The sequence below is a fragment of the Tachysurus vachellii genome, chromosome 1 (genome assembly GCF_030014155.1).
Source record: "Tachysurus vachellii isolate PV-2020 chromosome 1, HZAU_Pvac_v1, whole genome shotgun sequence".
Taxonomy (NCBI): domain Eukaryota; kingdom Metazoa; phylum Chordata; class Actinopteri; order Siluriformes; family Bagridae; genus Tachysurus; species Tachysurus vachellii.
In genome coordinates this window covers 29825734-29851310 of record NC_083460.1, presented here as the reverse complement: position 1 = coordinate 29851310, position 25577 = coordinate 29825734, and the positions used below count along the sequence as shown (strand labels likewise).

Here is a 25577-nt window from a genome sequence, read left to right as displayed (position 1 = left end):
ACTCTCCCGTCCGTATCTCTCACACACACACACACGCTCACTCTCCTGTCCGTATCTCTCACACACACACGCTCACTCTCCTGTCCGTGTCTCTCACACACACACACACACTCTCCCGTCCGTCTCTCTCTCACACACACTCACTCACCCGTCCGTCTCTCTCACACACACACTCACTCTCCGTCCGTCTCTCTCTCTCACACACACACACTCTCGCTCTCTGTCCGTCTCTCTCTCACACACACACACACTCGCTCTCCGTCCGTCTCTCTCACTCACACACACACACACACACACACACACTCGCTCTCCGTCCGTGTCTCTCTCGCACACACACACACTCGCTCTCCGTCCGTCTCCCTCGCTCACACACACACTCGCTCTCCGTCCGTCTCCCTCGCTCACAAACACACTCGCTCTCCGTCCGTCTCCCTCGCTCACACACACTCGCTCTCCGTCCGTGTCTCTCGCGCACACACACACTCGCTCTCCGTCCGTGTCTCTCTCGCACACACACACACTCGCTCTCCGTCCGTGTCTCTCTCGCACACACACACACTCGCTCTCCGTCCGTGTCTCTCTCGCACACACACACTCGCTCTCCGTCCGTGTCTCTCTCGCACACACACACACTCGCTCTCCGTCCGTGTCTCTCTCGCACACACACACACTCGCTCTCCGTCCGTGTCTCTCTCGCACACACACACACTCGCTCTCCGTCCGTGTCTCTCTCGCACACACACACACTCGCTCTCCGTCCGTGTCTCTCTCGCACACACACACACTCGCTCTCCGTCCGTGTCTCTCTCGCACACACACACACTCGCTCTCCGTCCGTGTCTCTCTCGCACACACACACACTCGCTCTCCGTCCGTGTCTCTCTCGCACACACACACACTCGCTCTCCGTCCGTGTCTCTCTCGCACACACACACACTCGCTCTCCGTCCGTGTCTCTCTCGCACACACACACACTCGCTCTCCGTCCGTGTCTCTCTCGCACACACACACACTCGCTCTCCGTCCGTGTCTCTCTCGCACACACACACACTCGCTCTCCGTCCGTGTCTCTCTCGCACACACACACACTCGCTCTCCGTCCGTGTCTCTCTCGCACACACACACACTCGCTCTCCGTCCGTGTCTCTCTCGCACACACACACACTCGCTCTCCGTCCGTGTCTCTCTCGCACACACACACACTCGCTCTCCGTCCGTCTCTCTCACACACACACACTCGCTCTCCGTCCGTGTCCCTCTCGCACACACACACTCGCTCTCCGTCCGTCTCCCTCGCTCACACACACTCGCTCTCCGTCCGTCTCCCTCGCTCACACACACTCGCTCTCCGTCCGTCTCCCTCGCTCACACCCACTCGCTCTCCGTCCGTCTCCCTCGCTCACACACTCGCTCTCCGTCCGTCTCCCTCGCTCACACACTCGCTCTCCGTCCGTCTCCCTCGCTCACACACTCGCTCTCCTCCGTCTCCCTCGCTCACACACTCGCTCTCCGTCCGTCTCCCTCACACACACACACACACACTCGCTCTCCGTCCGTCTCCCTCACACACACACTCGCTCTCCATCTGCCTCTCTCTCACACACACACACACTCGCTCTCCCGTCCGTCTCTCTCTCTCTCTCACACACACACACACACGCTCTCCGTCCGTGTCTCTCTCGCACACACACGCTCTCCGTCCGTGTCTCTCTCGCACACACACACACTCGCTCTCCGTCCGTGTCTCTCTCGCACACACACACACTCGCTCTCCGTCCGTGTCTCTCTCGCACACACACACACTCGCTCTCAGTCCGTGTCTCTCTCGCACACACACACACACTCGCTCTCCGTCCGTGTCTCTCTCGCACACACACACACTCGCTCTCCGTCCGTGTCTCTCTCGCACACACACACACTCGCTCTCCGTCCGTGTCTCTCTCGCACACACACACACTCGCTCTCCGTCCGTGTCTCTCTCACACACACACACACACTCGCTCTCCGTCTGTCTCCCTCGCTCACACACACACTCGCTCTCCGTCTGTCTCCCTCGCTCACACACACACTCGCTCTCCGTCTGTCTCCCTCGCTCACACACACACTCGCTCTCCGTCTGTCTCCCTCGCTCACACACACTCGCTCTCCGTCCGTCTCCCTCGCTCACACACACTCGCTCTCCGTCCGTCTCCCTCGCTCACACACACTCGCTCTCCGTCCGTCTCCCTCGCTCACACACACTCGCTCTCCGTCCGTCTCCCTCGCTCACACACACTCGCTCTCCGTCCGTCTCCCTCGCTCACACACTCGCTCTCCGTCCGTCTCCCTCGCTCACACACTCGCTCTCCGTCCGTCTCCCTCACACACACACACTCGCTCTCCGTCCGTCTCCCTCACACACACACTCGCTCTCCATCTGCCTCTCTCTCACACACACACACACTCGCTCTCCCGTCCGTCTCTCTCACACACACACACACTCGCTCTCCCGTCCGTCTCTCTCTCTCTCTCACACACACACACACACACACACACACACACACGCTCTCCGTCCGTGTCGCTCTCTCACACACTCGCTCTCCGTCCGTGTCTCTCTCGCACACACACGCTCTCCGTCCGTGTCTCTCTCGCACACACACACTCGCTCTCCGTCCGTGTCTCTCTCGCACACACACACACTCGCTCTCCGTCCGTGTCTCTCTCGCACACACACACACTCGCTCTCCGTCCGTGTCTCTCTCGCACACACACACACACACTCGCTCTCCGTCCGTGTCCCTCTCGCACACACACACACACTCGCTCTCCGTCCGTGTCCCTCTCGCTCTCACACACACTCGCTCGCTCTCCGTCTGTCTCTCTCGCTCTCACACACTCGCTCTCCGTCCGTCTCTCTCGCACACACACACACTCGCTCTCCGTCCGTGTCTCTCTCGCACACACACACTCGCTCTCCGTCTGTCTCTCTCGCTCTCACACACACTCGCTCGCTCTCCGTCTGTCTCTCTCGCTCTCACACACACTCGCTCGCTCTCCGTCTGTCTCTCTCGCTCTCACACACACTCGCTCTGCGTCTGTCTCTCTCGCTCACACACACTCGCTCTCCGTCCGTCTCTCTCGCTCTCACACACTCGCTCTCCGTCCGTCTCTCTCGCTCTCACACACTCACTCTCCGTCTGTCTCCCTCACACACACACACACACTCACTCTCCGTCCGTCTCCCTCACACACACACACACTCACTCTCCATCTGTCTCCCTCACACACACACACACTCACTCTCCATCTGTCTCCCTCACACACACACACACACTCACTCTCCATCTGTCTCCCTCACACACACACTCACTCTCCGTCTGTCTCCCTCACACACACACACACACACTCACTCACTCTCCGTCTGTCTCCCTCACACACTCACTCTCCGTCTGTCTCCCTCACACACACTCACTCTCCGTCTGTCTCCCTCACACACACTCACTCTCCATCTGTCTCCCTCACACACACACACTCACTCTCCATCTGTCTCCCTCACACACACACACTCACTCTCCGTCCGTCTCCCTCACACACACACACACACACACTCGCTCTCCGTCCATCTCCCTCACACACACACACACACACACACTCGCTCTCCGTCCATCTCCCACACACACACTCGCTCTCCGTCCATCTCCCTCACACACACACACACACACACACACACACACACACACTCGCTCTCCGTCCATCTCCCTCACACACACACACACACACACACTCGCTCTCCGTCCATCTCCCACACACACACACACACACACACACACACACACACTCGCTCTCCGTCCATCTCCCTCACACACACACACACACACACACACACACTCGCTCTCCGTCCATCTCCCTCACACACACACACACACACACTCGCTCTCCGTCCATCTCCCTCACACACACACACACTCACTCAATCTCCGTCTGTCTCCCTCACACACACTCACTCTCCGTCTGTCTCCCTCACACACACTCACTCTCCGTCTGTCTCCCTCACACACACACACACACACACACACACACACACACTCACTCTCCGTCTGTCTCCCTCACACACACACACTCACTCTCCGTCTGTCTCCCTCACACACACACACTCACTCTCCGTCTGTCTCCCTCACACACACACACACACACTCACTCTCCGTCTGTCTCTCTCACACACACACACACTCACAGTCTGTCTCTCTCACACACACACTCACAGTCTGTCTCTCTCACACACACACACTCACAGTCTGTCTCTCTCACACACACTCTGCCTCAAACAATATAGTTTAAATTCACACAAATGTCTTTAGACATTCTTCTGCAGCTGAATCTTAAGTGACTTTATAGTGGGTGTATTGTGCACTTCTGTTACACTGTATAGACAGTATAAATATTGCTTATGTAAAATTGATTTTTTTTATCTTAAATGTGAATGTAACATTTTAACCATTTTCCATTACTCAAGTTTTGAATCATTTGCACACCACTTTTCCTGCAATCCCAGAGGACGGTTTAAAACCACGATGTGAAATGTGCCTCGAGAGTTTAATGAGAGATTTTAACACACTGATGTAAAAGTTTAATTAAGATGTTGTGTGCATCGGTGCACAGTTGTGATGCGTAAAGCATCGATTCTTTTTCCTCCTCTCATTTAACCAGCAAGATCTGATCGATCACTTCTCAGCCCATCTAACGTTCTGAACATTACACAACTGTGATAGACTTTTATTTACAAAGTCACCAGGAACTTTCTCAGACTACATTAACTGCACAGTACAGAGCTTGAAGCAGTGCACCACCACCACCTAGTGACTACAGACAAATTCTTATAGCCAGAGAGTCATCTGCTAGAAATTAATATAAATTAGTATCGCTGGTGTTTCTCAACACCAACATTTCTCAGAATATTTTTCTTGATTGAAATTTAGTGTGGGAAAGAAATTTATTTTTTGAATTTCTGAACAAGGTGCTTTTGTTTAAATAAAATTAAATTTAAATAAATCTAAATTTTCTATAAAGAGAGGTTTCAATTTATAAACAAAAATGTTTTAAAAAAGTTATATATATATATATATATATATATATATATATATATATATATATATATATATATATATATATATATATATATATATATATATAATATATATACACACACACAAAAAAAAAAGTGATTCAGCTCCAAAATAGAGCCTGATTTTATCTCAGTCCTTCGGTTTAATCTACAGATGGATGTATGGATGATGGGAGTATTTTGTGTTACATTTTATTTTTGTCTCAGCTGTGTTTTAAACTATTTTTGAGCAACACTGAACATCTGCCTCAGCCTCAATTTCAGAGGAACTGAAAGCTCTTTTTCTAGTCTGATGCTAAAGAATAAAAAACACCTGCTTTCAGTACATTTTAACAGTATTTACATTACTATTACATTACTAGAGTGAAACGGTTTATACACAGACATGTTGTATTCTTCAGTCTGATTTGTCAGAAGGTGTTGATTAATGTTCTACACCAGCAGCTCCAACAGTGTTCCGGATAGTTGTTCTAATAGTTTCTAAAGTATCCTTTATTGACAATAACTGCATCTAAGATCCTGACAGTAAAAAGTATTTGATTTGATGCTGAAAAAGTTAGAGCTGATTATTACTTTGTGCAAATGACTCACAGTATTAATTCCAACTCATGCTATAAGGTTGGACATTTATCATCAAGCTTTTATAGATTATCAAATAGCGCTCACTAACCAGGACTTGGGCTGGCCAAAGTGCAGGTAGTTGATGCTGTAGAGGTCCATGTCCTCTGTGTGCCAGGCAAAAGTGGTCTTCCACATTCCAAAGTAGAGGTAGGGGGTGTTAACGCCCTCAATCACGATCCCACACTCCTGCTCCACCATGTCCAGCAGCGTGTTCAGATGGCCAATGTTCCACTCCGTTATGTCCTGTCAGGACACACACACACACACAGACACACACACACACACACAGACACAGACAGGCTAAGCATTTCCATGTTGAATTATGTGTACTCTACAACACTAGATGGCATCATTACGCAGTCACTTGGTGTCGCCTGAGTGAGCAGTTTATGTTTAATTACTGTTTATTTTAAACGCCTGTGACAACACATTAATTATAAACTGATAGGAGCAATGCTGTTTTATGAAGCAATTAAAATACCTGTAATAATTCCTGCCTATATTAGAAACCCCGATAATTTGCCACAATAATGCTTACCATAATTAACCAATTACCCGATTGTGCTCTTAATTATAAACAAACAGAATATGTTAATAAGAGCAATGGTTCAGTGTGTCTAAAGACAGACAGACAGACAGACAGACAGAAAGAAAGAAAGACTCACAGGATCATATAGTGAGCCACTGATATCTGCACCATAGATCGGTGACACGAATGTCAGATTCTTCCAGTACTTTCTCTCCAGATCATCAAAGTCTTTATGCTGAGGAGTGCAGTACCTGCAGAGGTCAGAAAAACAGATCAGAAAACACAATGGCTTGTTTAAAACATTACAGTAAAAGCAAAATAACATTCATTTTATTTGAAAATTATCACATCTAGGCTTTTTCAGCAGAGAGCGCTGTTAGCAGAAATTCAGGTAGAATGACAGGAAACGGCAGTAGATGAATCTGCATCATCCACCAGTACTGTTAAACAAATTTAACTATGTTAATTCACAAAAAACGCAGTGGAATAAAAAAAATATTAAACTTTAAACAGTGGCTACAATTTTACCTCAAACAGGTTACTGGCTATGACTCCGGTAAATCAGCAATAAATGTTTCTAAACACATCAAAATATGGTGTAACTTACGGTGGCCGAGAAGTGCAAAACACATTAACAAATCCGAAAACACAACGACAATTCAGACAACCCGGAAGAGGTTGGTATAGTTTGTGAATGGAAACTTACCGATCATCGGACGAGACACATTTCATTCACCTGTATATCTTGAATGACAGGTGTCTTGTCAAATGATCGGTAAGTTTCCATTCACAAACTATACCTACCTCTTCCGGGTTGTCTGAATCGGTGCACGAAACACATTAACAAATCAGAAAACACATTAACAAATCCGAAAACACAACGACAATTCAGACAACCCGGAAGAGGTTGGTATAGTTTGTGATTGGACAAGACACCTGTCACTCAAGGTATACATGAAGTTCAACAGTCTGCCGCAGGGAAAAGTTGGAATGGATGGATAGAATGGATTACTGTGGATTAATTCTGTTATTTTCTTATGTGTAAACGGAGAACTTTTCACATTACACATAACATTCCATACCTGTACATCTTGAGTGACAGGCGTCTTGTCCATTCAAAAACGATACCTACCGTTTCCGGGTTGTCTGACTTGTCGTTGTGTTTTCGGATTTGTTAATGTGTTTTCGGATTTGTTAATTTGTTTTTTCATTGTAACTTTGAACAAATGTTTTAAACTCATGGTATCTTAAGTATGTAACTTAGTGAGCCAGCATTAATTTATCCAATGTTAGAGATTTAAGCACTTATGTACGTAGCTCTGGATAAGGGCGTCTGCCAAATGCTGTAAATGTAAAATGTAGTAACTGGTGTAAGATAGCAATAAACAACCGATTAAAGCTAATATTCAGGATATTAACTCACTATGTAACCTAGATATGTAGTTGGCTACATAACAAGCTAGGTAACAACACTACACTGGTAACCATGAGTGTGTGTTTTCCCCAAAATTAGCATATAGAAACAGGAAGATTAACACCTTGCTAGTTTTTTGTTCTTTAATTAACAATGGTTTGAGATTTAGTCTTTTTGTTTACTTCCCAACCATTATTTTATTGTGAAACCAAGAAGAACCAAGTTTTTTCAACATTTCCTCCTTCTCATGATAATCTACAGCTAAAATGCTAAGCCATGGCTAAACTGCTAAGCAAAATGGTCACTAAGTAACTAACATTTCTTAGTTACTTAGAGTTAAAGGAAAGAAGAAAACAGCACAATGTTGAAGCCATTTTTACACAGGCAACGAAAAAGCACTGCAGTTTTGCTCCTTCAGAACTGACTTAAATGAAAGATTTTAATGGAAAATGAAGCACCTTTTGCAAACCTTTCAAATTTGTTCCACTGTCACTCACTAAGGCAGAGGTCACATGAGAACTCCATCATTTGCCAACCAAATCACAGGCAAACTATTCAGGCCATATTTATGTACATAGCAGCGTTGGTTCCTTTAAACAATCATTTATCATCCTGGTTTGATGTCTTTAAGGGCCAGGATTTCATTTATCGCAGTGGTGAGATACTACTGAGTGACGATAGCTGTGAGTAGTGTACAGTACTGCACTCAATTGCCAAAGTAAACTTCCTGTAAAGGAAAACTTACTGACAAAGCACTGACACTGGAGACTCATTTCATAAATGTAAATTAATAGGCTCTATACAGAAAATGGCAATATATCAACATTTATTTTTTATGAGACTAAAATTATGTGACGTTTCCACATTCAAGTCAGTCAGTGAGCTATTACTGCAAAAAAAAAAAAAAATTATATATTCTTTTATATAAACCTGTAACATCAAATAATCAGAACTGAAGTGACCTAATCTGACCAATCAGATTTGTAGCAATGGTATAAAGGTATTGAGAATTCTTCTTGTTGGGGGTGAAGAAAATAAAACTGGTGCTACTATCTCTAGAGTAACACTAATCTACATGACCAGAATCAACTACACACGATTTAAAACAGAAAGCAGACTCAGAACCTACTTTTTGCTGTTGGCCAGTTTGCGGTATTCTCCCACAGTCATGCACTTCTTCTGGATGTTGTACTGCGTAAAAAGTCCTGACTGACCCGTAACCACCTGCATGATGGGAGCAGGAATGACCATGTCTTCGATAGTATCGTAGGAGCGTCTGGGCTTCCATTCTTTAGGAGGAATGACCTGGATGTTAACCAGAAAGAGAAATAAGATGAGGAGATGGAATGAGACGAGAAGATGGAGCTGGTGCTAGTAAAACAGTTAAGATTCAACACTGGAGACCAAACGATGCGAGTTGTGAGAGCACAAAGTCTGAAACGCACAACGAGTTCTTGCCATGAAAAGGAAATTATCCAACTATGAAACTCGCAAACCTTCAGTTCCAGTATATTTTGAAACATTCTAGTTTTATTTTAGATCTCCATTAGCATGAATATTTTATTTATATTTAACTCATGTACTAATCTTGTGTTAAAATGTAGATACATCTTAAAATGTTATCATGTTTGATGTTTTTAGTTTACGTTTGGATTCCAGGTTTTGATGTAAGAGTGTGCTGGTGGTTGATAGTGTGACATTCCTGAACTCCCAGTGACATGCTAAAAATAGTAAGAATGTATTTTCATTGTGCTTTTTCTGGTTTCTACCACTACAGGCTTCTCCTTTCACATCTTTGGTCCACCCTGTTTCCCTAAAGAAATCCTAACAGTTGCTCATTAGATCTGCTCCGTGTCTGATGCTGTAAAACAGGTGATAGTACCTTAGCTAAACCTGCACGATGAGCTCCTTGAGTTTCCATATACACAATGTACTTTGCAAAATCACGAAACTCCTCCATGGTGGGCCTAAAAGTCATGATCTTGAAGGCTGATATTCCGCCCGCTGGTGGTGCAGGAGCTGGTTCAGGTTCGTCTAAATGCAAATTGGGCTCTGAGGACCCTGAGTGTGGGTTTTGAGAGTCTGAGGCAGGTGAAGGAACCACAGGGGGCTCCATAGTCGGAGCTGGACTGGAGTTCATGGCTTCGTCTGGAGCGGATTCCACAGACATGCTCGCAGGTAAGCTATTGCTAGATGCACAAATAAACAGACAGAGAAATATATGAGAACCTCTGATTACTATGAACATTTTTATACATCAGACAATAAAAATAATACAACATGGCAAGTGGAGTTCTAGTCAAGGCACTTAATCATGTGAATTAATGGCTTCCTGTAGATAAGAACTTGCTTTAAGTTTAGAAGCAAGAAATTAATTTACACTCAGCAGACCATGCACAGATTTGGTTAAAAATCGCTACCTATGAACAAGTCAGAAATCATAATGAATGAAGCCTGGATAAACTTTTTTTTTTTTTTGGTGGGGGGTATATATAATACACCTATGCATGTATATGATGCTCATTTAACGGTAAGGTGGGTTCAACATCTGAATGATTCTTTCCCATGTTCACAAAGCTGCGATTCAGGATATACAGTGGACCATAGACTGTTTTAAAAAATGACAATTATTAAAGCTTCGCTCACACGTTCAGCGATTTGATCACTGAAAGTCACCAGTCGCTGTACTATGAAGTACTGGTATTAGTACTGGTTTTCTTAACTATTCTGGAGGGAGATTTTGTATTAGAATTTAACAGTTTATATATGCATCATATTATATAAAGATGAAGGAGAAGCAGCGTATGCTGTTTGCCACAGATCATGTGCACGCTGCTTGCTTTACTCCAATTGCTAGTTTATTGTTTTGTTTTTGCATTGCTGGACAAGTCCACAACTAGCCTTCAACACTCAACAAGCCTTCACTTACATCAGTGGAAGTCACCAACACGTACTAAAAAATAATTATCTCCAGTCATTTTGTCATTTCTTTCTGGTTATTTGTGTGAATAAGGAATCTTTATTTCAGATGGAAATTAAAACACAGCCACGCAGGATCTTATTGCATTCAACTCCTCTGAAATGATCATGTGTGTGTAATTCCTTGAAGATCATTTCTTAAAGATAATTTTGATTAGATCAATTGGAATCATATCAGTCACCAAAAACTAAAAAAAAAAAAAAAAAAAATAGATAAATAGCTCAACAAAAAACCCAAGTGAAGTTTAGGGAAAAAAACAAAAACAAAACAAAACAAAATACAAAAAAAAAACCTTGAGCTCCAGACTACAAAAGGTCACTGACATATTTTACGAATCATCTGCTCATTTCAAAAGCAGACCTCTGAGTGTTCCAGTCTCATCCATGCGAGTGCATAAACACACACACACTGACATCACAACAGCTGTATAAAGATTTCAGATCCAGGTATACTGTCAGGTACTGTAGGGTTTACATGTACAGGAATTTGTCTTGGTGTGTTGGTGCATAGTAATAATAGAGAAAAAGCATAAAAACAAAGGTTATTAAAATTTTTTAGATATGCGTGTGTGTGTGTGTTTAAACATAAATCTGTACAAAAAAACAAGCAACTGGATGTAAACAAGAATAAAGACATGAACTGTACACTAACTGATGCATGATGTGCAAAGTGGCCAGTGCAAATATACAATCAACTTGTGTTTTATACCCTAGAACTATTAGGTAAACACACCATAAACATTGTTATCCCATTACAGCCCTACATCTCTCACCTGTGAGCAAAAACCTGCCTTCAGCAAGCAAACATGAGAAAGGCTTCTGGGACTGTGTGTATTTTTGTTTTGGGTTTTTTTTCCCATTATTATTAACACTGATCATTAACGAGAGAACTTATGATTAGATTTTTTTTAAACATATCTACATAGCTGTACCGTTATGATTAATAGAAAAAAATAAAATTATTATTATTTTTTTTTTTTTTTAATAATACATGCAAAAATGCAAAGTAGTGGAGAAACATAAGCAGAAGCTGTTGGCGTTCAGGCCCTTGTTGGTTCAGTATCTAATCTACATAACAAACAGACAAACAAAATGCACTCAGAAGGCAGGAGTGTTTGCTCACAGAGGAAGAATTCACTCCACCACACACGTGAACGCTGTGCTACGTGTTTGTGCGTGTGAACATCTCTATCTAACGTGTACATTACGTAGTAGTTATAGAGGCAGCTTTAAATGGCCCTTTGTGTACAAATGGTTTCACTGGAAGGCCGTAAACATGCACAAGTCTACTGACTGGGTGTTATTATTATTATCGATAGCTTTCGTGCAGATGATCACAGCCGCCTTGCGTTAAATAATCAGCCTGAGAAGAAGAACGTTGTTCAAGTCGCTCGGTTTAAACCGCTTCTGACATCCGTTCATTCCACCATAATAATAAAAAAGTCAACATGTCCGACAGACGACAGCCTGCAATAATTCCGCCTACAACAACTAACTCAGTTCTAAACGGTACACAATCCGCTAAGAAGTGATTTAATTAAAAAAAAAATTACCTCCTGCTTTTTGTCTTTATGCTCTTTATCCAGTTATCGTTTGTTTTGGCTTTCTGTCTTTATTTCCGTCCAGCTAAACGCTCGATTAGAGCTCCATCGCTAAAACTGGGCCTCTCTCCTTACTGCAGAACGTCCGCGCTTCTTGATTGGTCCATACATTTTACCCGAACACAAAAGCGAGCTTCTCGTTGGGCATCGTGTTTAATTGACTGCGCATCAAGCCAATCATATCGCGGTTACTTGCGCCTTCTGAACATCACGGAAGACACGTACACATTTTGGGTGAGTCTTAAATCGACTTAAATCGATACCAAGTGAATCCCACTGGTGTTGCTATAAGGAAAGAATGATGTGGCCAATATTTTCTGTTACCGTCCCAAAGCTGATTATTTTCAAATCAAATAAAATGAATGTTTTATTCCACTTTTTACACATCAATTTGACAAATCATTAATGTACTAATGAAAGTTTCTTTTTTTTTAACTGCCCATACTTACAGTTGATGTCATGGAACGTCTGAGAGACAAATTAGCTACAGTTGTCATTTATATTATAAGCAGCTTTTTCCTTAATAGTCTCTCTTTTAGCTCTTTCTTGAGGTTAATATGGCAAAAAGAAATGCAGCTTGGCATATTATAACTATTATAACCTATCATAACTTTCCCATGATGTAAAACCTTTGTGCAAATTTGAAAATTTATAACAGCTTACATTTTGACATTTGAATTGTTACAAAAATATATAGCAAGGACAAAAATAAAAGTTTAATATTGGAATACAAGATCAGTGGCAGAAATGTGACGACATGGCTGTATCTTGAATCAAGTGCAGATGTGTGACATTCTGTGAAAATGTGCAATATATCAGAATTGGAATGAGAATCAGAAAGAGCTTTATTGCCAAGTACACTTTCGCATACAAGGAATTTAGTTTAGTGTCATACGCTTCCAACAACAACAAAGACAACAACACAGACAGTAAATATAAGATGAGAATAAAAAAATGAATAAAAATAAAGACACATGTAAATACAAATAGACAAAGAAATGTAAAAAATAAATAACCAAAATAAAAACTAACAAAAAAACTAAAACAAAGTGGCTGCCATGTGAGTGAGTGTGTGATTTAAAAACAAAAAGAAAATCAGAAATCCCTGGTATACAAAAATTCTTCCAGATCCTCCTCCTGTCTCAGCGGTGGGTGTTGTTTAGGGTTAGAAATTAGGTTTAGGATTCTAAATATCAGGGCTAGAACAATGTGAGAATTGTGTGTACAGCTAATCGCACTACCCTAAAGAGAGCCCACCTACATCCTGCTGTCAGGATGCTGTCAGTGAAGCAGGTGCGAAAGTTTCTTAGCACCTTAGATAGCAGGCTAAATTACGCTAAATACGTGTCGAAGGTGGTAAAGATGCTGACAGGACTTCTGACAAACCTTTTTACAGAAAACCTCATAACGACGATTATATCTTCGTTAAACAACACCACAAAAATACATTTATTAGCCTTAGATAACAGAATGTCTGCCATACATGAGATGAATGTGATAGGAATTACAGATGGCACTACTGTCCTAGCTGCTGTTATATGAAATTTGTCAACACCTTCTATTCGGTCAGTTTCAAATTCAATGGCGTTGTGGTATATAAGGGACATGCAAATAAAGTACTGTTCACTGACCAGTTTTACAATAAGACAGTAGTTATCTTCATACGGTCGATTTTAGACACACCCACACTCTACAGCACGCATGGGGCTTCTTTTGGCCATCTGTTATTGCAGACAGTAGATCCTAGATTGCAGTAGTGAGATGATGTAAAGCGAAAGCAAAACTCAGGCTCTCTTCTTAGCCTAGTGGCTTTATTACGTGTTGATTAAATCGGTAGATGCATTCATTTTTATGCAAATCCAAACAGCTGAGCCCAAACTCACACTGCTGGGATTTGAACCTGCAACCTTCTGGCCACCAGCTCCTTCCTGTACACTCCATAGATTTTCACCCAGTTTTTTTTTTTTTTTTTTAAGTAACACGAGTCAAATTAATTAGAGAGTTGACATAACATGACAATACTCTGGCTGTGGTTTTAGCACAAGTCCTAGGGGAAGTAGACACCAGAGAGATGAACGCTACTAGCGACAGCATTAAAAAAAAAAAAATGACCTCAAAACAAAAAGAGAAATGGGAAAGGTAATTAAATGTGTTTTCACACCATAGAGGTGATAAATACAACACTCCAATTGGGGAAAAGATAAAACAATAATTCGAATTTTAAAAATAGATTTCTAGAATCGGATTTCTGCTTTAACTTAAATTAAAGCTATGGAAATATTTAAAATGTAACTGGCTGAACATACTAGTATGCTTCATATTCACATCTTTTTCAAATCCCCTCATATGCCAAGTTACAGACTGAAACTAAATTAATTAGAAAATCATTGTGATTCATTAACACATTTATAATGCATTCATCGTGGGTTTTGTTTGCCTGTCAGAAAAGAAATATCACAAGAAAGATTTTTGAGGAGATTCATGTTATATTAGATTTGGTGTTGAGGAGAAAAATAATGTTTAATCCTTTTGTTTTTTTAAGAGTTCATTAATTAATTTTCACCTTTATCCTGATATCCTTTAGCCAATCTCATGGAACCATGGGCACATGGTGGAGGCACACATGCTGGCTGGGACACTAGCTCATCACCAGGGCACAAAGGAAGAAGGAGCATACAAAAGAAACCCACATGAAACAGGGAGAAAATCTGAAATTCCACACAAGCAATACCTGGATCTCAGAGGGACATGAAGCCGAGAACACTACATTGCTGTTTAAAAAAAAAAAAAAAAACACAACACCCAAACACACCTTGTATCTCCCATTCAAAATAAACACAATCGGATATGCTTTTCACTTTTTCTTACAACAGAACACTTAAAGGTAAAACATGAATCTGATTTTTCCATATAAAAAGGAATAAAGTTTATTGAAAAATTTTGCACTCAACACAGTGCAAGGAAAGAGAAAGCACCTAAAACTATATAAAATTGCTAAATACAAGTGCTAAAAAATATACAATTTCAATTTCAGAATATACATTTCCAGTCAATGAAATATTAGAAATTATTGAGGTATAGCAAAAATCTCTGGCCTTAGGCAATTATTTAGCAGTAAAGTGAAGAAAGTAATGACAAGTCATTAAATATCCTGAACAGGAGGTGCACTTGGTGAGCATTTCTCCAAAGAATTAACAGTCTGACGGTTTCCTTCTTAAGTCCATGGAGGGTAAACGAGGGAAAACCGGATTGCATAACGGGAATAAAACAAAAAGCAAAAATAATAAAGTGGAATTTCTAAGCACATACAGTAGTTAGAAAGCAAAGCCAAGACAAAGTTAAGGGATTTTATGCATATGAATTTTTAATACAATAGAACTGATTAGATTTTAGTTAAATCACCCATGAAGGAATATGTTCTATAGGGTGTTAAAAATATACGGCTATTAGACAAAATCTGATCTGTATCAAATGTTGTAAAAGGATCCCAATGCCAGTGCATGTCTACATACCTGCTATGAAAATATGCCCACTTATTCCTGGCCAAAAACTTTAAAAGTATTTTGCTAGAAGCAAATAGTGCAGTTGTGCGTAGCGGAAAGTTTTTCAAAAAAAGACGTGCTGGTGCAGAGTAATTCAGGAATTACGTTTGATAACGGGAAGGAAGCTCCTACACCTAAATCTATACAAAGCTATTAGAAGAAGTTTGTTAATACAAGGTGTGTATAGGGAGGGGAAGAGCTACCTGATGAGCTAAATAAAAGAGAGCAGGTTATGAAGCACATCCCTGCTAAAATTGGACCAATTTATCGGGTTAGCCTACACCATGATAAGCTTGGGTCTTGTTCACTATTTTGAAAGGTGGATCAATTCAGTCTTGATGCACAGCACCGCAGTCGCTAGTTCATCGTTATGCAGACAGCCATCATCGACCACTGCTGTACCCGGGGAAAAGCTGGGTGAGAATGGCTTGTAGAGGTTTGTTCACCGTCATCTGGTAGTTCTTGCCTAGATCGTGACGGCAGGCAGGACAGGTGTATACCTCGGCTTTGAAGGACCGCTGGAGACATTCCTATAAAAAGGAGCAAATCAAAACAACCATATGACAAGCAAATCATAGTGGGTTTAAAAGCCTTTCAGTTTTGTTGTGAATATCTTAATGGATATTGGTAAAGTATAATTTTGAGCAATACATTGCTGGCTCTTTGGCAAACCTGAATATCATGGCATGTGTTGAACAATTATTTTTTAGCACATTGTCACTTCCATCTTTACACAGCATGTCTTGAAAATCTCCATTAACAAAAGAACAGGAGTACATGTCTTTGGCAGTTTTTTCCTTCAGTGCTCTTAATACCAATTTGAGAAAAATCAGATACAGAGCAGAGATCCCTATCTCACTATCCAAAAATCACACGTGATGCAAGATCTGTTTTGTTTCAACATCACATGCTCTCATTACATGTACTAAAGAAAAAGATCAGACAGCTGAGGTAAATAATTGCATCTCTGACACTACTTTGAATAAATGCAATTGTTTGATGCTGTGTCTCACCCTGCAGACATTGTGCTGGCACTCTGTGGTGATGGGCTGGTAAACAACTTCTTGGCAGCAGATACACAGGAAAACTTCCTCTACCTTGTTTATGAATCTCTGCAAGAACAGAATGGTAGCTTTTAGTTAAATTGAGCATCACGGGGGGTTTCAAAAGAACCCTGGAAGATACCAGAAGCAATTGTCTAGTTGGCTAGTGTGTATTTTGCAATTTTGAATTTCTTTTTAACTTCAGCGCTACACATTTGATAGACTTCTGCATACATTTTAGAAAATATTAAAGAATATAATTTTTTTATTCAACTATCTAACCATCAGGATTTAAACATTGTACATACTGGCCCTAGGTTTAAAGACTGCATGGCCTCATCCCAAAGTTTCTTGTTGAGTTCATCATCCTTGATCAGAGCCTTCTGCTCCTTAGTCAGCTTGTAGGCCTCCACTTTCACTTTCTTGGGTGTGCTCTTAGTTGGTGACGTTTTCTCCTCATCCTCAACTAAATTAGACACAGGGACAGTAGAAAATTAGTCAATGTTATAGTAACCAGTATCAAATTTGTCTAATTAGTTGCTCATGTTGATGTTTTAAGTACTGTACAAATACACTTTGGATTTTTTGCAATAAATACTTCTAAACCATTACTAATACAGCGGTGAAGCAATTTTATATACATGACCGTTACAAAAATACTAAAAATAACTAATTACAAGGCACCTGTCATTTTCAGTGTTATACTTATAAACCCCAGTAACTCCAGTCACATGAGACAGCAGACATCTGCAGTAACTACTGAAGCAATGTGCCTTCAGAAAAACACTATCTAGCAGACTGTTTACAAATACAGTAATAGGTCATAGCACCTGTTGTGATACTGAAGTTCCTTTATTTTAGATCTACAACAACATTTTCTCGCTGTTCAGAAAGTACCAGTTGCTAAGGAAGTTGAAGGAGTTGCACTTGCCTGCCTGAGCTTTTCGCTTCCTCTTGCCCTTGGTAGGCGTTTCAGCCACCTCATCCTCCTGCTTATTCTCCTTTTCCTTCTCCTTTGCTGCCACTGCTTCCAGATAACCTTCAGGATACTTCAGAAGCAAAACATGCAGTCAATAACATGCAATTGTTAATGCAGTCCCATACATAGGACATGTATAGGACAATAATGTAGTCCAGCTATTGCTACAGTACCTGCATAGTGAGGCCAAGCTTTTTAATGCGTTCTTTGCCATCTCGGGTCCACGGGGCTGTTTCGTCATCGTTCCTTTTGAGCAGGTATCTCCATACTAAGAAGCCAGACTTGCCCTTCTCTGGCCAGTACTTCACCACCTGGGAAAACCAAGCCATTAATCTTAGTGTCATTTAAAAAACATTTAATCTTTTACATAAATGGTACCAAAGTAACATTCTGAACCACAGTAAAAAATATTTGTTAATGAAAATACCCATTTACATGTGTGCAGCCTGCCAAAATACCTAAATAACCAATGCCTTTACATACATGCTTTAAATCCTTTTCCATTCCCCTGCATTTTACCAGCACATGGACTTTTTAATGCTTTTACTAGACATGCCATCATACCCACCTTGTAAATGCCATCATATCTGTTCCCGTCTTCTGGGCAGTATTTGCTGTGTTTGCGGCCTTTAGAACTGCGCACTACCCTCACAGGCTTCCCGGCCTTCCAGTCTTTTGCCTCAGCACCATCCTTCTCGTTCACCGGTGCGTTGCAGTTTAGAGCCAGTGCCCTGTGGCACGAACACCATTAGCAAGTTCCTCCACTTGATAAAACATGTTGAATTGCTTCTTTTAAAAAGGTAACAACTTTAAAGAACGCTATTTTTTGTGATTGCTAATAAACAGACATGTAATCATACTGCAAATTTTGAAAATCTTATTTTTTGCAAAAATATTCATAAATTCAGTAATCTTAGAAATCTTCAATGTTCCATTAGCCAATGACTGGATTTTGTTAAATTTGGGCATATTTATTTAGAATGCCTCGTTTGCATACATTTACAGAGGTGGAAATTAACGAAAAGAAAACTGAAGCAGAGGGAGACGTGTACGAGTTGTCGGAGGTAGATCACCAGCCCGTGGCCTCAAGTTCAGTTTATGTTTTCACTCAAAAGATGTTAAAAAGAATAGTTTCATAATGTGATGCTGGCTCTGTGCACCAAAACGAACTGAAATTGCAGCTTACAAGAATTACAGCTCCATAAATTGAACAGCATACTGTGACACCTCACTAAAGTGTAAAACATACATGCAAAATAAAAAACGGATTGTATTTTATTCAAGACTGCATTGTAAATATCTTGAGAGCCAATAACTACTGAAGTTCAACAGTAAAATTCTGTAAAGCTGAGCATATGAAAATGTAAAGAACGGACATATGAAAAAAAATATATAACATCAACACAAACAAGTTTATACACAAACATAACCAACACACAGCACACACACAACTTCTCCATTGTGCGCTGTTAACTTGTTTAAATGCTGACAAGTTTGTGTTGTGAATGTGAACATAGAGAGTTAACTGTTAGAAAAACATCTGGTTGTGTTTGAGATTTTATTGCAAATGACATTATGTGATGTTAATGTGCCCATCACTGGACTGAGATAGGCAAACTATGTTTTATATAAGAAGTACAAAAAGACTTTCAAGAATAGTTGTGTGAAAGCTCTCCAAGTGGTTTGAAATTCTGGGTTGTCACTTCATATCAGTCAAATCAGAAGTAACTAGTAATTAGCTAATTGAGTAGCTTTTTTTTCAATGGATACTTTTTTACACTTACTCAACTAACTTAAGATTGTTACTTTTACTTGTGTAAATATTGCTTACGTCTATGCCTTTATCACACAGTCTTCCATTAGTAGCAGAAACAAACCTGTTCATATTGGTGAGTTTCTGATCGCAGGATTGTTCAGCAGTTCGCTTGTTACCAGAGAGATCTCGACCACCAGAGCCTGTGTATGTAAACTCATTGCCATCATCCTAAAACACAAAAATAAATAAATTCAGCTTATTTATAGGGGTGTGAATGGTTTTTGTTCTAAAATTTACAATGAACTAAAACATTGAAGAACCTAACTGAATTTAGTGTGTTAACATCAGGTTTCTGTTTAAAAGTATTAACAACAAAAGCTTTCCATTCATATAGCTGGAAATATTTGGTTGAATAGAACAATAGCAACAACAGCACAATACTAAGCACCATCATACCAATCATACCATCATATGTTTTATTAACAAACAATCTGGTTTATTGCCAATTATCCCAACATACCACGTCATCCTCATAGCCTCCAGCCAGCACTAAAGAATAAGCGCCATCGTTGCTTCGGCCATGGATCCCTGCAACATGAGGCCTGTGGACTCCAGACTCACTCACCTGGGGTGTAAAAAGCATTTTTTTTTTTTTAGATTATAAGATGATGAATTACAGTGGTAGATTGTATGATGCCAGCTTACCTGAACTCTAAACTTCCAAAGGGTACCCACAGGAACTCCTGGCACAGGCCCATAATGGTTGGAGGGAACAATGGTACACTGTTTCGTGCGGCCCACACATGCCATACCCTGAACACAAATACAAGATTGCAGTTGAAACTGACATAATTCAAGAAACCCAGCACAGCATCTACAAATGGTGAAAATGTTCAAAATACCCCTGCACTAAATAGCCTTTTTTTTTTAACCACAGAAGACATTCTGCCACAAAACAAGCTTCAAATAGCATTTTCCCATAAGTAAATAATTACCCCAAAAAAAAAAACAAAACCAGTAGATATGAATATACAGTCATTTGCAAGTAAACCAACAATTCAGAAACCAGGTGGGAGAGGGGGCATAAAGACATAAGACCTAAGACCTTTCCTGCTTCAATAACATGTACAGCATTTGGCAGCAGTTTTTATCCAATTCTTCCAGTTTTTAATCCAAAAATATTAATGGGTACTTTTATTCTACAGAAAGGATGCCTACACAAAGCCTGAAAGTAGTAAAGCATGAACACATACTTTGCCCCAGTCTCTCTGGCTGGACGAGCTAGCAGATGCCATCTTTGCTTTCTTCTTGCTTTCTTTCAGCTTCTCTCCAGCCAGGACGACCTCACTTGCATCATTACGACACTCTGGGCAGTACCTGTACACGAGAGCAAGAGCACAAGAATACTAATAAACAACTCCTTTAGTTCTGACCTACATCACAGATACTCTTGCGCTATTCATAAAGCTGAAGCTTCATTGAGCTTAGCGTATTTCACTTCAAGTTACTGTTTCGAAGCTCCTCACCAGTCTTCGTCGGTTGGGATAGAGGTGAGTGGCGGGTTGAGGCAGTATATGTGGAAGGCCATATCACACTCATCACACAGCAGCTGCTTGTCTGGGTCCTGCTTCACCCCACATATATGACAGTTACACCAGCGGCAGTTTTTCTTGAGGTCATCCTTGCAGTGTTTACACTCTGGCCCGTTGGATCCTGAACACACAGACAAATACATCATGTTTACATTCACTTCCTATAAAACTAGCCGCAAATCTAAATGCATGAACAGATCATACAATTTAATAACATGTAAATGCACTCTTGGCAATGCATAAGGTGAGTGGAGAGAGTAGAGAAAAAAAAAACCTTAATGAGCAACTTACTCTTTAAAGGGCTGTCAGAAGTGGCTGCAGGTCCCTCAGAACTTCCAGCCTCTTCGATTTTGTAGATTTCATTCACAAACAAAATTCGGCAGTCATTCAGAGAGTCACCAGCATCCCTGTGATACAATCATCATCAGTATGCAACATTCAAACAAACAAACTGCACGCATGCATGCACACTCATACATGCCCCATACACTGCAATGTTACCACTGCAAGGTTTTAAATCCTTCACAAGCTGAAAATGGAAGTTTGGGTTACATATCCACCTACCCGAGCAGTATTTTGCCAAAAATCTCTCGCTGGGTGCGCGTCTCCCTCTTCCTCTGAATCTGAGCATCATACCAGTAACCACGCTCTTTGGGCTCATCGGGGTTAAAGTTCACCATGACCACCATGCCCTCTTCCAGCTGGTGCCACTGGTAGACAGTGCGGGCCCGTGGGCGCACATCCTTCCCCAGCAGCTGTACCACCCCGTTCTCCGGGTAACTGCAGGACATGCAAATGAGGTCAATCTTCATTTAATCTTTTATCTTATAATGTCAGAATATCTTGTGGCACTAATTATGACTTATTATGATCCAAATGGTTTAAATTTGCAGTTTTTTCCTCTGCAAAATAGCACAGAAATCCCGTGAGAATTTTTATTACAATGCAATCCTCAAGCATAAAACGTCTGTTATTTTATTTGTGAATTCTTCAAATCAGCGAGCAAATATTTCCGCATGTGTACATTTTCCATCTTGGCACAGTAATCACACAGTGAAGTGGAAATCTGCAAGGAATAAGCTCACTCTTCATATTTGATGTGATAGCGGATCTCATCCTCTCCATCAGTTTCCATGCCTTCACCTTCTGCAGGTTTAGGAGTCTTTGTCACATTTAAGATCTGAGCCTCAAACCAAGCACCCATATTCAGGTCTCTGGCATCCACAAACTCATTTATCTATAAGACAGTTAATAAAACACAATGAAAGAATAGTGGAAATAACACCAACAGCAGAACTGACAGGTTTAATGCTTCAAAAAGCAGCACAAAGAGATGCAAGAACTCCACCTTATAGAAACCAAAACCTGGGTCGATGAGGTCACATTGGGCTGAGGTTCCACTACTCTGGCCCTCACACTCTCCATGAGTAGAGCTCTTATCTGACTCGCTCTGACCTGAACCGCAGCCTGAGTCAGAGTCTGATAGCTCAGCCTCCTTGTCTTTGGGCAAAGAGACTGTAGGAGGCACCTGTCTGACCAATAACTGAACAATGTCATTCAGGCCCACGCTGTAGTCAAAAATAGTATGGCCATCCTCCATCTGTAACACAAAGTGTTAGAAATTCTGTTTTAATGGCTAAAAGAATCAAAAAACACCAACCAAATGGTTTAAATGGTTAAGCAAATCATCGCTGTCAGGCGGAAACCTCATATGTCCAAATTTGGTCAATTTCATATTTTTTCACATATCGATGCTATTGGTCAGTCCCCACATGGGTCTGTTATTTTTACAAGTTATTAACCAATCTAAAGTCTTGAAAATAGCTTGAGCGCAAATCTCTTAACTCCACTGGACACTTCAACTGTCCACCTCTTCCTCACTCCGCAGGAGAGCTTCGCGGCATATTTCTCCTCAAGAAGAGTCGCAACGAATCAACACGTCTTCTGAGGTAAATGTCTTCAAAATACTGGGAAAAAAAAAATAAAAAATCTTGACCCCCACTTGTTCTGGTGCTCGTCTGAGGACAGGAATTTAGCGCAAGACAATCCACTGCAACGCGGACTAAACCCTGTGCACTGCAGATAAGGTACAGCGTTTTTTTAATTTCCTGAAAAATAACTCTTTTGGAGATACGAGGATTCCGCCCGACAGCGACGAAATAAAAGGCAAAAGTACAACAATCACAAACATAGGACCTTATGTTTATACACACACAAATCTATTTAAATCCTATGGGATCTGGTAGCCTAGTGGTTAAGGTGTTGGGCTACCAATCGGAAGGTTGTGAGTTCGAATCCTATGTCCACCAAGCTGCCACTGCTGGGCCCCTGAGCAAGGCCCTTAACCCTCAATTGCTCAGTTGTATAAAAATGAGAAAAAAATGTAAGTCGCTAAATGCTGTAAAAGTAAATCCAACCTGTTTGCCTCTGTAGAACAGCCTCTGTCTCTCAGGCTCAATGTTGAAGAGCTCCATGATTCGCAGCCTCAGCTCATCCACCTTAGTGAGTTTGGACAGGGAGTCAACCCGGTGGGTCTCCTTACCATCCATTGTGCGCACCTGGATCCACATTGCAGCAGCCCTACACCAACACCACAATTAGTCTAATCTTTGTGTGTGACCTTAAGCAGCAACCAAGATCTAAAGCAAACATCGATCTGCAAAGTTCCACTCTGGCTATGGCAATCTACAGTATGCGCAATTCTATCTGACTACCTACATGGGATTTAGCTCTTCATTTATATCTACCTGAAGAGAGCGATGCAGCTGTGTTTTAGTCCTTTAATCTGTCCAGCTCTCTCTCTTCCTCATCTGTAAACTATGCTCAACAGATTAGCTTGCAACTTTTCAACTTTCATGCTAATACCACAGTCCACAATATTGAACTCGTTATCTTGTAGATTGCTAGAACTAGAGTCAGTATGACTTCAAAATTGTTAGAAAATGGCAAGTGAGAAAGAAGCACTTGCTCTTTTGTTTTAAAAAAAGATTAAATAGGATTCATCATGTCTGTAACTGATCATATTTTGTCCTTCTATTGAAAAACATTGTAACTGCACCAGCAATAACAATGTCCCCATATGACGTCAGAGAAATACAATGGCAAGTTTCTTACAGGATTAATGAAAATACAGCAATATTTAAGGAAAAATGAAAATATCGCAAGAATCAATAAGCACATCAACGTAACAACGTAATCAAAGTAACTGAATGCAAAGATAGTTATGTTTCAATGTGCAGTTTCTGTTTACAACATAACTGTAGTTGCTAGACATTTTACAACCGTGACAGTGAAGGCGGAAATGCGCTCAGTCGCCCCCCGCTGTCCAGCTAGAGTACGACAGATATAAACACTCCCGGTTTGGCACAGCCTACAGCACTAAAGCCTCCTATTATAATGTAAGTTATCAGTAATAGTATAAACAATATGATTCGGAAATGATAAACGACGACATTTATATTAATAACGGTTATGAAGCACTTAGAGAAATATTTTTCTGATTTAGACAAGTTGGATTAAAGTCGCCTTTGTTGTTTTAGTCATTGTTCAACCATAATGCTGTAGCCATGCTAAGTTAGCAGTATGCGGAAATATGACTTACAATAACGTTATAAACAAAACATTTTATTTTTGGTTGAAATACAACACTGGCACAGATAGAATTTTAGTTAATTTGCCAAAGCTGCAGAATTGCTATTAGTCGAGGTAACCAAAATTTAACGCTGTTTACTGAAACTAAACGTGTTTGCAGTTAAACATGAATTCTCAAAAAAAAAAAAAAAAAAAAAAAACAACGTTATTTTAAATTACTAACGGAATCTTTCTCTTATTCCAGTTCAGTTGGGAGTTTTAAATTTAGCTTAGCACAAAATCTTACTTGTAAACCAAAAGGCTTGTAAAAGAAACTCAACTTAATTCATTAAAATTAAACTACTGCACCAAGTTATTTCATTTTCGAGTGTAGTTAAACGTGTAGTTTTAATGTAAATTACATTTCCAACAATAAAACCAGGAGAGAAAGTTACACCGCGAGTCTAAGTATAAAATACCCAAAACAAGATGTTCACATTTACCTCTGTCTTTATGTCCTCTCGAAAACAAGAAAGCAACAGTTTATAATTCAGTAAACACACGTCACACTAAAATATAGACACTTTTCACTCTTAAAACTGCACTGCATAAAACCTCGTACGGCGATTCAATAAAAAAAATTGGTTCAACAACGTGTTTTCCCCTCCTGTGGCAGGCGATGTCGCTTTTCTATTGGTTCCCGTGGGTCAAAATCCAGTCGCAGATTGGATTTCATACCTGTCAATCACTTCTCTGACCGGAGCTTTCGGCTCAGCGCGCGAAATCGAGCTCTCGCAGCAGCACGTGCCTATGCACGGCTAAGTATCGCGAGATTATGCTAATTTAACGA

The 25577-nt window shown here is 41.2% G+C and overlaps 2 protein-coding genes across 3 annotated transcripts in view; both read right to left on the bottom strand.

Annotated features, from left to right (window-relative positions):
• The window catches only part of kdm4b (lysine (K)-specific demethylase 4B), a 49733-nt gene extending 37389 nt beyond the window's left edge, over positions 1 to 12344 (bottom strand). Inside the window, exons 1-5 of one of the 2 annotated variants that reach the window (XM_060882186.1) lie at positions 12198 to 12344; positions 9548 to 9854; positions 8795 to 8970; positions 6388 to 6502; positions 5772 to 5965 (exon numbers count right to left, since the gene is read on the bottom strand). In XM_060882186.1, coding sequence (XP_060738169.1) covers positions 5772 to 5965; positions 6388 to 6502; positions 8795 to 8970; positions 9548 to 9835 — 773 coding nt within the window. In that variant the 5' untranslated portion in view covers positions 9836 to 9854; positions 12198 to 12344. Of the gene's footprint in view, positions 1 to 5771; positions 5966 to 6387; positions 6503 to 6599; positions 6627 to 8794; positions 8971 to 9547; positions 9855 to 12197 lie in introns of those variants that run through there. The other variant, XM_060882196.1, reaches the window with a different exon arrangement.
• Positions 12345 to 15156: 2812 nt separating this feature from the next.
• uhrf1 (ubiquitin-like with PHD and ring finger domains 1) lies at positions 15157 to 25388 on the bottom strand. Its single transcript, XM_060882207.1, has 17 exons — positions 25231 to 25388; positions 23575 to 23737; positions 22506 to 22757; positions 22243 to 22394; positions 21722 to 21937; positions 21449 to 21564; positions 21092 to 21278; positions 20819 to 20942; positions 20271 to 20378; positions 20086 to 20190; positions 19687 to 19793; positions 18378 to 18540; positions 17983 to 18120; positions 17762 to 17879; positions 17139 to 17296; positions 16801 to 16899; positions 15157 to 16317 (listed from the first exon to the last, which is right to left on the bottom strand). Exons 2-17 carry the CDS (start codon positions 23725 to 23727, stop codon positions 16171 to 16173), a joined length of 2343 nt encoding a protein of 780 aa, XP_060738190.1. The 5' UTR covers positions 23728 to 23737; positions 25231 to 25388; the 3' UTR covers positions 15157 to 16170.
• Between the last annotated feature and the right edge of the window lie 189 nt (positions 25389 to 25577).

Bases quoted from the DNA above. Each gene is read 5' to 3' on its own strand.
- uhrf1 (XM_060882207.1), bottom strand. From the start codon at position 23,727: ATGTGGATCCAGGTGCGCACAATGGATGGTAAGGAGACCCACCGGGTT. The intron at 22,758-23,574 runs GTTGGATTTACT...TTTGTGTTACAG, and splicing joins TGTTCTACAGAGGCAAACAG to ATGGAGGATGGCCATACTAT. The intron at 20,379-20,818 runs GTATGTGTTCAT...ATTTGTGTTCAG, and splicing joins GCCAGAGAGACTGGGGCAAA to GGTATGGCATGTGTGGGCCG.